The 13,367-nt window shown below is 31.9% G+C and overlaps 1 protein-coding gene across 4 annotated transcripts; it reads right to left on the bottom strand.

Moving 5' to 3' along the window:
- Positions 1-6,227: 6,227 nt before the first annotated feature.
- WTF9 (Ubiquitin carboxyl-terminal hydrolase family protein) lies at positions 6,228-9,797 on the bottom strand. Of its 4 annotated transcripts, none has more exons than XM_068639925.2 (3): positions 9,620-9,797; positions 7,983-8,164; positions 6,228-7,629 (listed from the first exon to the last, which is right to left on the bottom strand). In XM_068639925.2, the coding sequence occupies exon 3, from the start codon at positions 7,486-7,488 to the stop codon at positions 6,256-6,258; it is 1,233 nt and encodes a 410-aa protein (XP_068496026.2). In that variant the 5' UTR covers positions 7,489-7,629; positions 7,983-8,164; positions 9,620-9,797; the 3' UTR covers positions 6,228-6,255. The 4 variants fall into 4 exon arrangements, with proteins under 4 accessions (XP_068496026.2, XP_068496028.2, XP_068496025.2 ...); XM_068639927.2 differs by having other exon boundaries at positions 7,983-8,097; positions 9,620-9,768; XM_068639924.2 differs by lacking the exon at positions 7,983-8,164.
- Positions 9,798-13,367: the final 3,570 nt, after the last annotated feature.

Here is a 13,367-nt window from a genome sequence, read left to right as displayed (position 1 = left end):
TTGTGTTTGTATTAATAACAAATATAAGTACAATTTTATTTTTTTATTGGAATTATATATATATATATATTAATCATACTTAGTTGATAGACATATAGTTTCAAATTATTGTAAATGGTAAATACATTTCTAAAGACCTTCAATAAAATTTCTTTAAATTCATATACCATTCGAACAGTACTGTTATACATTTAGGAATAAAAATAACAGATTACTGACTTTAAATCTATACTTACATATAGTAAGGTCTTTCATTATCAAAAAGAAGTTAAGCTACGTAAAAATAACAAATTACGATCATGTTGGAAATTCTGTTTTTTAGCTGCAAATAAATATACGGTTACTTGTAATTGTTAACAATGATAATAAAATATTTTTCTCTGATTTATTCTAAAAAACCAACAATTGGTATTAGAGTTATTTTATTGAGGGATCTGTGATGTTAGTAGAGTGCATCAATGGAAGGAGGTTTCAAATTTTCAGCAATGACACCGCTGTCTTTGATGGAGACAATTATCAAATATGGGTTGTTCGTATGGAGACCTACCTAGAAGCATTGGATTTATGGGAAGCTATAGAAGAGGAAATTCAGTCCCTTCCAAAAAACCCTACTGTGGCACAAATAAAATCACATAAGGAAAAGAGGATGAAAAGATCAAAAGGCAAAAGCATGTCTATTTGCAACTGTATCTCCTATGGTATTCACAAGGATAATGTCCTTGAATTCAGCAAAAGAAATCTGGGATTACCTCAAAGCCGAATATGAAGGTGATGAGAGGATTCGTGGAATGCAAGTGCTGAATCTAATCAAGGAGTTTGAACTGCAGAGAATGAAAGAGTCAGAATCTGTAAAAGAGTACTCTGACAGACTTCTAAGCATTGTCAACAAAGTGAGGTTGCTTGGATCTGTGTTAAAAGATTCAAGAATTGTGGAAAAACTGTTTGTAACGGTTCCAGAGAGGTTTGTAGCCACCATAACAACCCTAGAGAACACAAAGGACCTATAAAAAATTTCTCTTACAGAGCTCTTAAATGTTTTACAAGCACAAGAACAAAGAAGAGCCATGAGACAAGATGGACCAATAGAAGGAGCCTTAACAGTCAATCATGAGGGTGGCTGGAGAAACATTTGTAGCCAGATCAAGCAGAACCAACAAGAAAATGGAGAAGTTGTTGCACACAATAACAACAAATGAGAAATTACCCTCTTTGTAAACATTGCAACAAGTTAGGTCATCCACCGTTTAAGTGTTGGAGAAGACCTAATGCTAAGTGCAACAAGTGCAATCAACTTAGGCATGAAGCAGTCATTTGTAAAAACCAAAGTGAGCAACAAGATGTAAACCAAAGTGAGCAACAAGACGTAGATGCTCAATTTGCAAATGAGGAGGATGATGTACTTTTCGTTGCAACTGGTTCCTCCAACAATATTTCTAGTGCATCGTGGCTAATTGATAGTGGATGCACAAATCACATGACTTATAACAAAAAAAAAATTAAAGGAGTTGAAGCCTTCAAAAATTTCAAAGGTCAAGATAGGCAGGCCATGGGGGTCACATTTCAGTAAAAGGAATAGCAACCATTGTTGTAACAACACATTACTGATGTGTACCTAACATAGACCAAAATTTATTGAGTGTTGGTCAATTGCTACAAAAAGGCTTCAAGGTGTTTTTTGAAGATAACCAATGTTTGATCAAGGATGCTACAGGACAAGATTTGTTCAAGGTACAAATGAGAGGCAAAAGTTTCTCATTAGATCTATTTCAGGAGGAGCTGACTAGTAAAGGGCTTCTAAAGATGCAAAAATCTAAAATGGAAGATGATCCACCAATTAAAGGCAATCGATTACTCTCTGACATATATCATAGATGTAACGTTGCAGTATGTGAACTTGTTGATCACAAAGAACCTACAAAAACCCAAAGTCGAAAAAGGCAATGGAGGAAGAAATGTATATGATTGAGAAGAACAAAACTTGGGAGCTTGTTGACATAACTCAAGATAGAAAGGTACATCAAATGGATGTCAAGTCAACATTCCTACATGGATTTCTTGAAGAGGAAATTTTTGTTGAGCAACCTAAAGGTTTCATTGTGGAAGAAAAAGAAGACAAAGTTTATAAGTTGTCTAAGGCTATTTATGGCTTAAAATGTGTTCCTAGAACATGATATAACCGAATTGATGATTATTTTATCAGCTTAGGCTTTGATAAAAATCTTTTAGAATGTGCACCTTATGTCAAATCAAAAGGTGTTGAATGGAGAGATTAAGCAAAGCAAGGATGAAAAAATTGCAGATTTGTTAACCAAGACACTTCCTGCCAACAAGTTTGAGTTCTCAAGACAGAAGATTGGAATTTGCAGTTCAAAATTCAAGGAGGAGTGTTGGAAATTGTATTTTTTAACTACATATAAATGCACATAAGTGCACGTGATATTTTATTCTTCTGTTTTAAGTAAACAAATTTGCAATTTTTCTTTCCTCATCCTCGCTTTGTTTAATCTCCATTCAACACCTTTTGATTTGACATAAGGTACAAATTCTAAAAGACTTTTGTCAAAGCCTAAGCTGATAAGATAATCATCAATTCAGTTATACCATGTTCTGGAAACATCTTTTAAGCCATAAATAGCTTTAGACAACTTACAAACTTTGTCTTCTTTTCCTTCCACAATGAAACCTTTAGGTTGCTCAACATAAATTTCTTCTTCAAGAAATCCATTTAGGAATGTTGTATTGACATTCATTTGATGTACCTTTCTATCTCGAGGTATGTCAACAACCTCCCGAGTTTTGTTCTTCTCAATCATATACACCTTTTCCTCCATTGCCTTTTTCGACTTTGGGTCATTGATAACTTCTTTGTGATCAAGAGGTTCTTTGTAATCAGCAGATTCACATACTGCAATGTTACATCTATGATATATGTCATAGAGTAATCGATTGCCTTTAATTGGTGGATCATCTTCCATTTCAGATTTTTGCATCTTTAGAAGCCCTTGACTAGTCAGCTCCTCCTGAAATAGATCTAATGAGAAACTTTTTCCTCTCATTTGTACCTTGAACAAATCTTGTCCTGTAGCATTCTTGATCAAACAATGGTTATCTTCAAAAAACACCTTGAAGCCTTTTTGTAGCAACTGACCAACACTCAATAAATTTGGTCTATATTAGGTACATATAACACATCAATAATAGTTTTAGTACCTTAATGTGTTGCTACAACAATGGTTCCTATTCCTTTTACTGAAATGTGACCCCCATGGCCTATCTTGACCTTTGAAATTTTTGAAGGCTTCAACTCCTTGAAAAGTTTTTTGTCATAAGTCATGTGATTTGTGCATCCACTATCAATTAACCAATATGCACTTAAAATATTGTTGGAGAAACTAGTTGCAACGAAAAGTACATCCTCCTCCTCATTTGCAAATTGAGCATCTACGTCTTGTTGCTAACTTTGGTTTACATCTTGTTGCTCACTTTGGTTTCTACAAATGATTGTTTCATGCCCAAGTTGATTGCACTTGTTGCACTTAGCATCAGGTCTTCTCCAGCACTTAAATGGTGGATGACCTAACTTGTTGCAATGCTTACAAGGAGGATAATTTCTCTTTTTGTTGTTATTGTGTCCAACAACTTCTCCATTTTCTTGTTAGTTCTGTGGTTCTGCTTGATCTTCTATTACTTCATCTTATCTCATGGCTCTTATTTGTTCTTGTGCTTGTTAAGCATTTAAGAGCTCTGTAAGAGAAATTTTTTATAGGTCTTTTGTGTTTTCTAAGGTTGTTCTGGTGGTTTCAAACCTCTCTGGAACCGTTACAAGCAGTTTTTCCACAATTCTTGAATCTTTTAACACAAATCCAAGCAATCGCACTTTGTTGGCAATGGTTAGAAGTCTGTCAGAGTACTCTTTTACGGATTCTGACTCCTTTATTCTCTACAGTTCAAACTCCCTGATTAGATTCAGCACTTGCATTCCACGAATCCACTCATCACCTTCATATTCTTGAGGTAATCCCAGATTTCTTTTGCTGACTTCAAAGACATTATCCTTGTGAATACCATAGGAGATACAACTGCAAATAGACATGTTTTTGCCTTTGATCTTTTCATCCTTTTTTCCTTCTATGATTTTATTTGTGCCACAGTAGGGTTTTCTGGAAGGGACTGAATTTTCTCCTCTTCATCTTCCCATAAATCCAATGCTTGTAGGTAGTTCTCCATACGAACAACCCACATTTGATAATTGTCTCCATCAAAGACAGGTGGTGCCATTGTTGAAAAATTGGAACCTCCTTCCATTGATGCACTCTACTAACCTCACACAGATCCCTCAAGAAGATAGCTCTGATACCAATTGTTAGTTTTTTTTTAATAAATCAGAAAAAAATATTTTATTATCTTTGCAAACAATTACATTTATAGTATCTGCGGTAAATGACTCTTAAATGATTTTATGAGCAGCTAGAAATATTAAATCAGTAATTAAAACATAATTAAAACAAACGAATAAAATATCACGTGCACTTATGTACATTTATGTACAGTTAAAAAATACAATTTCTAACAATATTGCTCAAAAAAATTAATTAAATATTTTCGTAAAATCTCTTCCTCAAAACTTTTTTTCAAATTAAAAAATACATTCAAAAAAATCAAACCTGTTAATATAGGAAGTATAATGGTGATTTCTAAAGTTTAATAAAATGATTATTACTATGATTGTAGTAAATCAAAGTTATCACACTTTAATTAGCAAAATCTTATACCTGATTAACGGTCTACGTCAGGCACTAGGCAGGGTACTCAAAACAAACAAAGTGGATTTGATTTAACATTAACATCAAAACAACTTTTACTTTTAATCATGGGATGAATGCCATTACGCAAACGGCTTACATTACACCTATCATAGTGACTCGTGTTATTTTACATTAATCGCTTTTTAATTTACAAACTGTATTACCCCATCCTATCCATTAACAATGTAGATATTAATCATCTGTCCATATATTCCCAAGTAGATAATAACCACCTAAATATGTATGTAGTATCAACACTATCCATGATAACTACCTAAATATGTATGTAGTATCAACACTATACATGATAGCTGAGTTAGATTATAAGAATCTATGAACCTATAAATACAATCTCAGACTCAGATAGTATCTCTCAAATACTTCTATTTACAATTCACTTATACTTTCTTAAACCCTGATTGACTTCAGAGTCAGATAGAGATAGATCTCCACTCGGCTTTTATCATTAAAGTTCAGCAATCCTTCAGCGATTCATAATTTATTTTGCCCCCATTAAACATACAGACAAGCATAAACTAAGTTTAGTTCTGTGCAGATATTAACTAACTAAATAGGGCGAGACCGGTAACCTTGCATTGTGCAGATATTAACTATGCGACGGCAGGAGGTTTAATTGCCGTTGGAGAAGGTGCCATGGCTGTGATGGAATCATTGGGTGAGACCGGTAACTTGGCATTGGGAGAGATCTGAATAATGTTGGAGAATATGTTTCAAAAAAGGTATTCTCATGTCATGTACCTCAAGAATCTTGTAAACAGCAAAGCAAAAACAGTGGTACTAGTATTAGCATTAATATAAACACCAGCAGCACCAAAACTTTCAGCCGCTTCAGTAAAGTAGGCAGAAGCTGAAGGCATGTTAAGCTCCTGAAGGAAGGGAACTCTCATGGTGGAGAAGGGAAAATGACGGAATCAGAAGAAGAAGGAGAAGAAGAGAAGTGTCGGTGCCATTTATCACTGTGAGAGAGGGTGTGAGTAACAGTATGGTGATAAAATGTGGTACGTAATTCAGAACATGAAGTGCAGCTGCTGCTACCATATGCTCCACCATTGGCTCGGACTATGTCAGTTAAATGGCGTTGGTAATTGTCCACGATTATTGGCCCAACGATGCTGCTGCACATGCTTTTCTTCTTCCTATTAGTGGAACAAGAGCTTGGTGTTCAAGTCTAAGGAGGAAGAGGGGTGTTTGTGTGACATGTTTTGGAGCAAAGATGATGGATTTATGTTGGGGATTGAGAGAAGCAATGAGAGCCATGCAATTGTTGGAATTTTGTTTAGTGTGTGAGTAGGTAGACTGGGAGGATTAAGAAGGGTGTGTGAAAAGAAAGGCTTTCTCCTAGGAAGACGGACTTTTGGCTGCTGCCAAGAAGCAAGAAAAAGAAAATTAAGAAATTTCATGTTTACCTCAAGTCTGCTTTTATAAATTTTCACATAACCTGTTCCAAAGAGCAACTTGTCATATCATGTCCCCTTTCATCTAGATTATTTGAATCTAAATCCAATTCTGCATTATAATTAGAAAATCGATTCTTCACCCTCCTGTTCCTTAAAATTACTTCTGATTGCTTCATCAACTTGATGTACTTCTTCCTTACTCTCAATAGAGGATGCTTCTCAATAGCCGAGTTATTGCTGTAAGCTTCCTTTAGAATGGCTGTACAGGTTTTGTTCCTGAAGGATAGATAAAACATATGGGGATGTCGCTCAAACGCTTTATGCACTTTCTGTGGCAATCCAAAATACTTCTTGAGGCAAAACAACTTCTTCCTCTCGGCTGAATGCTCAACAAAAAGGGAAAGTAGTTCATGAAGAACTCCTACAAGTCTTTTCTCTACTATGTCACTATTTTGATCTGAGTTTGAAAAATCATCATAAGGTGAAATATAAGGAAGCTTCTGAAATTCCTGCAGCCAGTTCCCAATTTTCGTCCTCAACCTTAAACCCTTTGATGGGTAAAGTGGAAATTCAATGGTTTCCATTGGACCCCCGGTGTACAAACCTCTTTTCATGGCATTTTTCTCCATCACAGAATAAATTTTTTCTCCACTGTCAACAGTCAACCCCTTCAATCCATCTTCCATCTCTACAAACTTGAAAGATTCATCAAGATTTTGCTCAGGGTGCTGCAGGAAATCATTAGGCAACCCCAAATACCACTGCATCCCTTGAATTATCTTCAAAGGTAGAACATTCTCTCTGGTCATCAATATCATCTTCCTCAACCTGGACTTTAACTCCTCTTGGCATTCTTCATATACTCTCTTCTCATCCCTGTCAATCTCGGCAGCTTCCGGTGTCAACCTGAACCAAGGAAGATTGTATTGGGGACCGGTAAACTCCTCAAAGATGGACGGATATTGCCTCAGAAATCTTGCAACCTTCATGGGCACATCTAACTGTAACCCCCTCTTTGACACTGCAGAGATAGGAATGCACCCATTGGGATCCTGGACAACGCAGTTTTTCAGGGCAATGATAGGCTTGAGCTGAATGGACTCATGGATGTGCTCAACTGAGTCTAAGTATGAATCCTTTTTCCATTTCATATGCACATTCACATAACTGTACCTCTGGAAGTTCAAGAAGGGAAGACTCTGGACCTTGTATTTATAGGAGAGTTTAACTGCTTTGACTGCCGATTTCTTAAAGTTGAAAAACATTGAGATTGAAAACTTCAAGGCAACAGTTTCTAATGAAATGAATGTTGAAGCTAATAAAAACACGTGGGTTTGCGATTAGCTACTTCTTCAGAGAGCGCAGTATTATTGACTAGGAAGAGATGGAGAAAGAGAGGGTTAGACCTGAAGAAGATTAAGGAAAAGGGACTGATTAGGTAAAAAATAGAACAAAAGAACAAAGCTCTAAAACAATAATCGAACGATGATTGTAAAATAGTTTAGTTAACAAACATGACGCACATTCCAAAACAGAGCCAAAGCCTAGAAACAATTGCAAGTTAACAGAGGAAATAACAATGGGAGCAGATAAGAGAGAAAAAGAAAAATCCAGAATAAATAGAATGCAAATAACTAATTGCTCACAAGTTTAATTTGCTGCAAATCCCAAACAGTAACAGAACGAACGTCAATTCAAATTTGAAGAATAAGGATGACTCATCAAGCATGCAACATTAAGAACAAGGAGAAAAGTAAACCTAATTGGAGGAAAATTGGCAAGCATGGCTGCTGCTGCATGGTGGTGCTAGATGGGCTAGGGCCGACAGCCCATCTATCAAGAGTCCATGGGCAACGTGGCTTAGGGGCACTCCACTGCTTAAAATATTTTACATCACCAGTAATTGAGACATTTCTGCACTTTATAAAAGTCCTGGTCGCTCTTTTATATTTTAAGAAAGATATTTTGAAAAATGTAAAAATTATATTTTAGAATATTTATTTCAGAATAAAAGAGTGTGAGCATAATTTTTACAAGATGCAGAAAATTAAAACTAATTCAGGAATATGCACATGCAGATAAAAAATAATTGCATCGTGGTGCAGTTTCAAATTCACTTCAATACATCTTTAGTTACATGGAGTTTTTTATTTTAATTTTATATGTTAAAATCTGACTTTTAGTTTCCATGTTTTATTGTTACATTTGAGCTTCAGATGACTGACTGCCCCTGGTTGATACTTAACAAAAGTTAACATATAACAGTTCTTTTAACAAAACATATCAAGAATTTAGATTACATCATATTGCACACAATATATATCTCACAATTTTTATAAGAAGCATTTGATATTAAATAGCATATAGAATGCTTGATGTATCACACCTTTGGAAAGACGTTTATATAACCAACTTATAAAGGCATATCAGTTCTTCCTATCATTTGGCACACATAATACATCGTAGTCGTCTATACTATTAGGTTTCACCTTTGTTTATTCATGAAGTTTCCAAGCATTGCATGTGGAATAAACAGGAGTATTACAATCTAATAGATATTGAGTATGACAATAGGGACTTTATCCATAGGGAGAGTAAAAAAACAGGTTCTGATAGATAATAACTATTACAGCTTATGGAACACTTATTTAAGAAAAAGAATAATCATCTTTTCACACTCAAATATAATCATTTGACACCGTTTAAGAACTTATATACCTCAAGTAACAATACATAACTAAAAGGGAGAGAGAGAGAGAGAAATCTATAAAAAAAAGATAAAGGAAATTAACCAATCTATCTGATGAATTTTTGTAATACGCACCTATGCAGTATCGCCAACATAAAAGAAAATTCCGAGTCACAAGTATCCCCAACAAAAGGAACCAACAAAAAGAAAATTCAGAAAATACCATTCGACCAAAAGGAATTCTTTGTTGAGAACAAAGACAAAAAAAAAGCAAAATAGTTATATCTACCAGCAACATCGCAATTGCACAGAAGTAATCCCAAACTAATTTTTGTAGTTATCTCTACTCAACAAACTGTAATCAGTAATCACCGTATAAAAACTTTTTCCCTGAAACTTTGAATACGAAAGATAGTTTTTATATATCATAACTATTTTGTTAGTTTCAGGAGTGCCTGCCTACAGAGTCACCACTCTGTTTTGTTCATTTTCTATGATATGAAGAATAGGTTTTACATATCATAACTATTTTGTTAACCATACATAATGCAAGTTAGTTGATTTAGCTGGAAGCTTAGAACAAGCTAAAGATCCTGATGAAGAGGATAAAAATGGTGCGCTACATGGGATACATACAGGGAGCAACTTGATGTTCACAGATTGGTCAAGATTGGAGCGATACATGAAGCAGATTAAATAAATCTCACCGTCATAGTTCAGGATTTTAACAACTCCACGGTGGCGACCTTGGCTCCGGTGCTCGGGGGCTCTTGTGCGACGCCTTCAGTGTCACGGTGGCTCCGGTGCTAGGGCGAGATGGTGCGATAGGAGCGATAAGACAAATTATGTCTACAGTGAATTGAAGAGGAAATGAAAAATAAAAACAAATAAAAATTATATTAAAAATAAATTAAAAAAAACTAAAGTTTCCTGCTGTTTGAATGCATAACCATTGGTAAGAAATAAGAAACGAAAAATAAAACAAATAAGGAAAATACATACATTTTCCTATAGTTTAATGGATATTTTTGTATAGATAAATAATTTATTCTTTATAGTAACAATTTATAGGCAAAGATATTTCTGGAGAGCCATTATATACAAGCTAAGCATTTGTTTACAGAACTTACAATAATCACTAGAATAAACATATTAGCTCTATAACATATTAGAAATATTGATATGATGTTTTTAATGAGAATTGAAATTATACATTAATTTAACTTTAAAAAAATTATGTAATTATTATATTTTATTAATTAGAATCCATTTTAATATTATAATTAGAAATATTTATATGATTTTTTTTAATCAGACTGAAGTCATACGTACATTAATTTAAATTAAAAAAATTAATGTAATTTTTTTTAATAAGAAACCATTTTAATATTAAAATTAAAAATATTTATATACTATTTTAATCAGAATTTAGGTCATATATACAATAATTTAAATATTAATTTAAATTAGAATTGAAGTCATTCATACAGAGAAAAGAGAAAAGGAAAGAAAGAGAATGAAATATAGAGAAAAAAACAAGAAGGGAAAGCAATGTTATTTAAATGATTGGAAATAGAGTGAAGAAAATTGCAAATAAATGGAAAGATATAAATCAAATTGTTTTGAATGAAAATATAATTATAAATATAAAGTAAAAGAATTGCATTATTACTTTATCTTTATAAATTAAAATTAAATAATTTCAATTAAATCGCTTGTTAGACTTTTTTTCTCAACCTTTTAATCCTTTATTTAAATATTCACGTTTTTATAAAACTAAGTTTCATTAAAAAAAAAAAATCATTTTTTTTAATTCTTTTTCATTTGATTAATTGGTCTCTCTTTTGTACACTCATAACACAATGCTCTTGGGATGAAACACTACCTTACACCAACTTCTTCTATTTTTTTAAAGCCAATATAGGTTTGGTGCCTTTGATTGTGGGCCTATAAGTTTTTTTCTGTCACTTCTTTTCTCATTTGGTTGTTAATGTTTGTTGAACATAAGTTATTTAAAAAATTAAATCGATTGCACAATTTCTAACCTAAGATATGTTTATTTGTATAATGTAATATTTATAACCAACTCCAATTTGTGATTTATCAAAATTTAAAATCAATAAGCTAGATAAAAAATTATTAACTATTGATTAGAAATAAGATGATTGGATTTTATTTAACTATTGGTTCAACCATGCTTAATGGTTTTGAAGCAAGATGTGTGAATTAGGTTCACCTTTAAAATTATAAATTTATTATTGTATGTTGAGAAATTTTTATGATTTACAAGGAAAACTCAGGCTTGTATTGGTCATGAGCAAAAATTAAGTTCTATTAGATTAATTTCCCTGTTAATACCTATATGATAGAGTTGTTGGTTGTTAAAAATATACATGTATAATTGTTAAGATATAAAGAAACATTTTTATATTTAGTGGCTAATTTTTGCTTCAAAGTTTTTATGCATAAAAATTATTTTTTAACTTATAAAAAAGCTATTTCATTTTCTTCTTCTTATTTCTTGCATCTTAAAAGCGTGTATAGAAAATTTCTCCAACCATATCCTATAAAAAAAATATAATGGATAGACAATATGATAAATAAATGCTTCTAGAGATTAAAACAATGATTTATATTATTTACTCAAATAATTAGAGCCTAAATTATAAGAATCTATTGATTACTAACAAAATTAATTTAATGAATAATTTGAAAATATATTCAATAAAAATAGAACATAAGTTGAAAAGTGACAATTTTTCATTTTGAAATAATTATGAATCTATTTATATATTGACTTGATTTTTTTCTCTAAATAAAGTTTTTGTGGTGAAGTTTTTTTTTTTTTTTTATAAAAAGTTTTCATGTTAAGCATTACTATGTAACTTGACATCTCAGCTAGACTGACACCTCAAGTAACAACAATCATCTTTCATCACATGAAAAAAAAATATTATTAAAAAAGAAAAAAGAAAGAAAATACAAAAATATGGGGGGATTAGACCAAAACTCATATGTTAACAAAAATGATATATAGGTAGATTATACATATTCATAAAGAATTCTAAGATGGACCACCCTGAAGTGGTTCCCATTTATTTATTTTTTATTACTGATAAAAAAAATAAAGAATTCTAAGAATAGACTAGCTGGGAGTTTATTATACCAATGAAATAATTCTCTATGAATAAATCATAAATTAGCCAACTTATCATAGCACATACATTCCATTCACGAAAAATATGAGTAACCCTAAACCTAATTGTCCCACAAAAATTAAGACAAGTATTCAATCGATTCCAAAGCATCCACAAAACATTAGTTCTAGCAGTAAACGCGACACAAACCAAGGCAGAATCACATTCAAGTCAGACATTAGTATGTCTCATTTTTTGAGCTTATTCCATAGCATAGCATATATAACTTCATAAAACTCAGCAACCAAAGCATATTACATTGTGGTGAAGTTTGTGTTTTCTTTAATATTTGCTAAACATATTACATTTTTTTTGGTTTTAAAGCATGTGTTTGAGTTGTTACGTATGTTATTTGCATGTTAGCAAATCTACAGCACAATAATTTCGTTTCCCTGTTATTATTACGAGTTTATTTACTTATTATTTGTACAATGTATTTATAATTTTTACGACATTTTAATTTGACACCTTCTTTTTATTTTTTAAGCTTTTATTTTACATTATTAAGTAAAATTAAATGGTGACATAACAATTATGTTAATATAACATGGGCTAAAACTTTGGCACCTAACTTTTATTTTAAATTTACATCTGTTTATTATATATTTTATTTTCATCTTATATATACAATATTAGTTAATTTAATAGTTTTTAAAATTTCGATTCGCTACGTTTACAAAATTTACTATCACTGTTGTTTCTTCTAATTCTGACCTTAATATTTTCAATTCACAAAATTTAAACTTCAAACTTTATTTAAAAAATGTAAACCCAATTATATTGCACTAACTCCATCCACGATACAAATCTGTTACTTTGCTGAGTTAAAAAAAAAAAACTGTTAATAGAAAACATGACTACTATGATTGTTGTAAATTAAAAGTTATTACACTTTAATTAGCAAAATCTTACACGTGATTAACGGTCGATGTCAAATCGCGCAGCAAGCATGTGTACTCAAAACAAATAAAGTGAATTTGATTTGACATTAACATCAAAACAACTGTTAATCATAGCATGATTTCACACATGACACACTGATTCATGTCATTCACATTAATCTTTTCTTCATTTATCCTTTATAGTAAATAAAAACTAATTACTTCTATAAAACTTTATATTAGTTACTAATTATAACTCTAATTTAAATACTTAAAAAAATTCACAAATCTTATCATTACAAACAAATTATGAAATAAAAATTAATTTAAAGACAAAAAATAATTAGTTGTTATAGTGACTAAATTAAAGATTATTT

Source organism: Phaseolus vulgaris, chromosome 6 (genome assembly GCF_051622355.1).
Source record: "Phaseolus vulgaris cultivar YP4 chromosome 6, ASM5162235v1, whole genome shotgun sequence".
NCBI lineage: Eukaryota > Viridiplantae > Streptophyta > Magnoliopsida > Fabales > Fabaceae > Phaseolus > Phaseolus vulgaris.
Note: the sequence above shows the minus strand (reverse complement) of the source record. Positions and strands in the feature narration are given on the sequence as shown.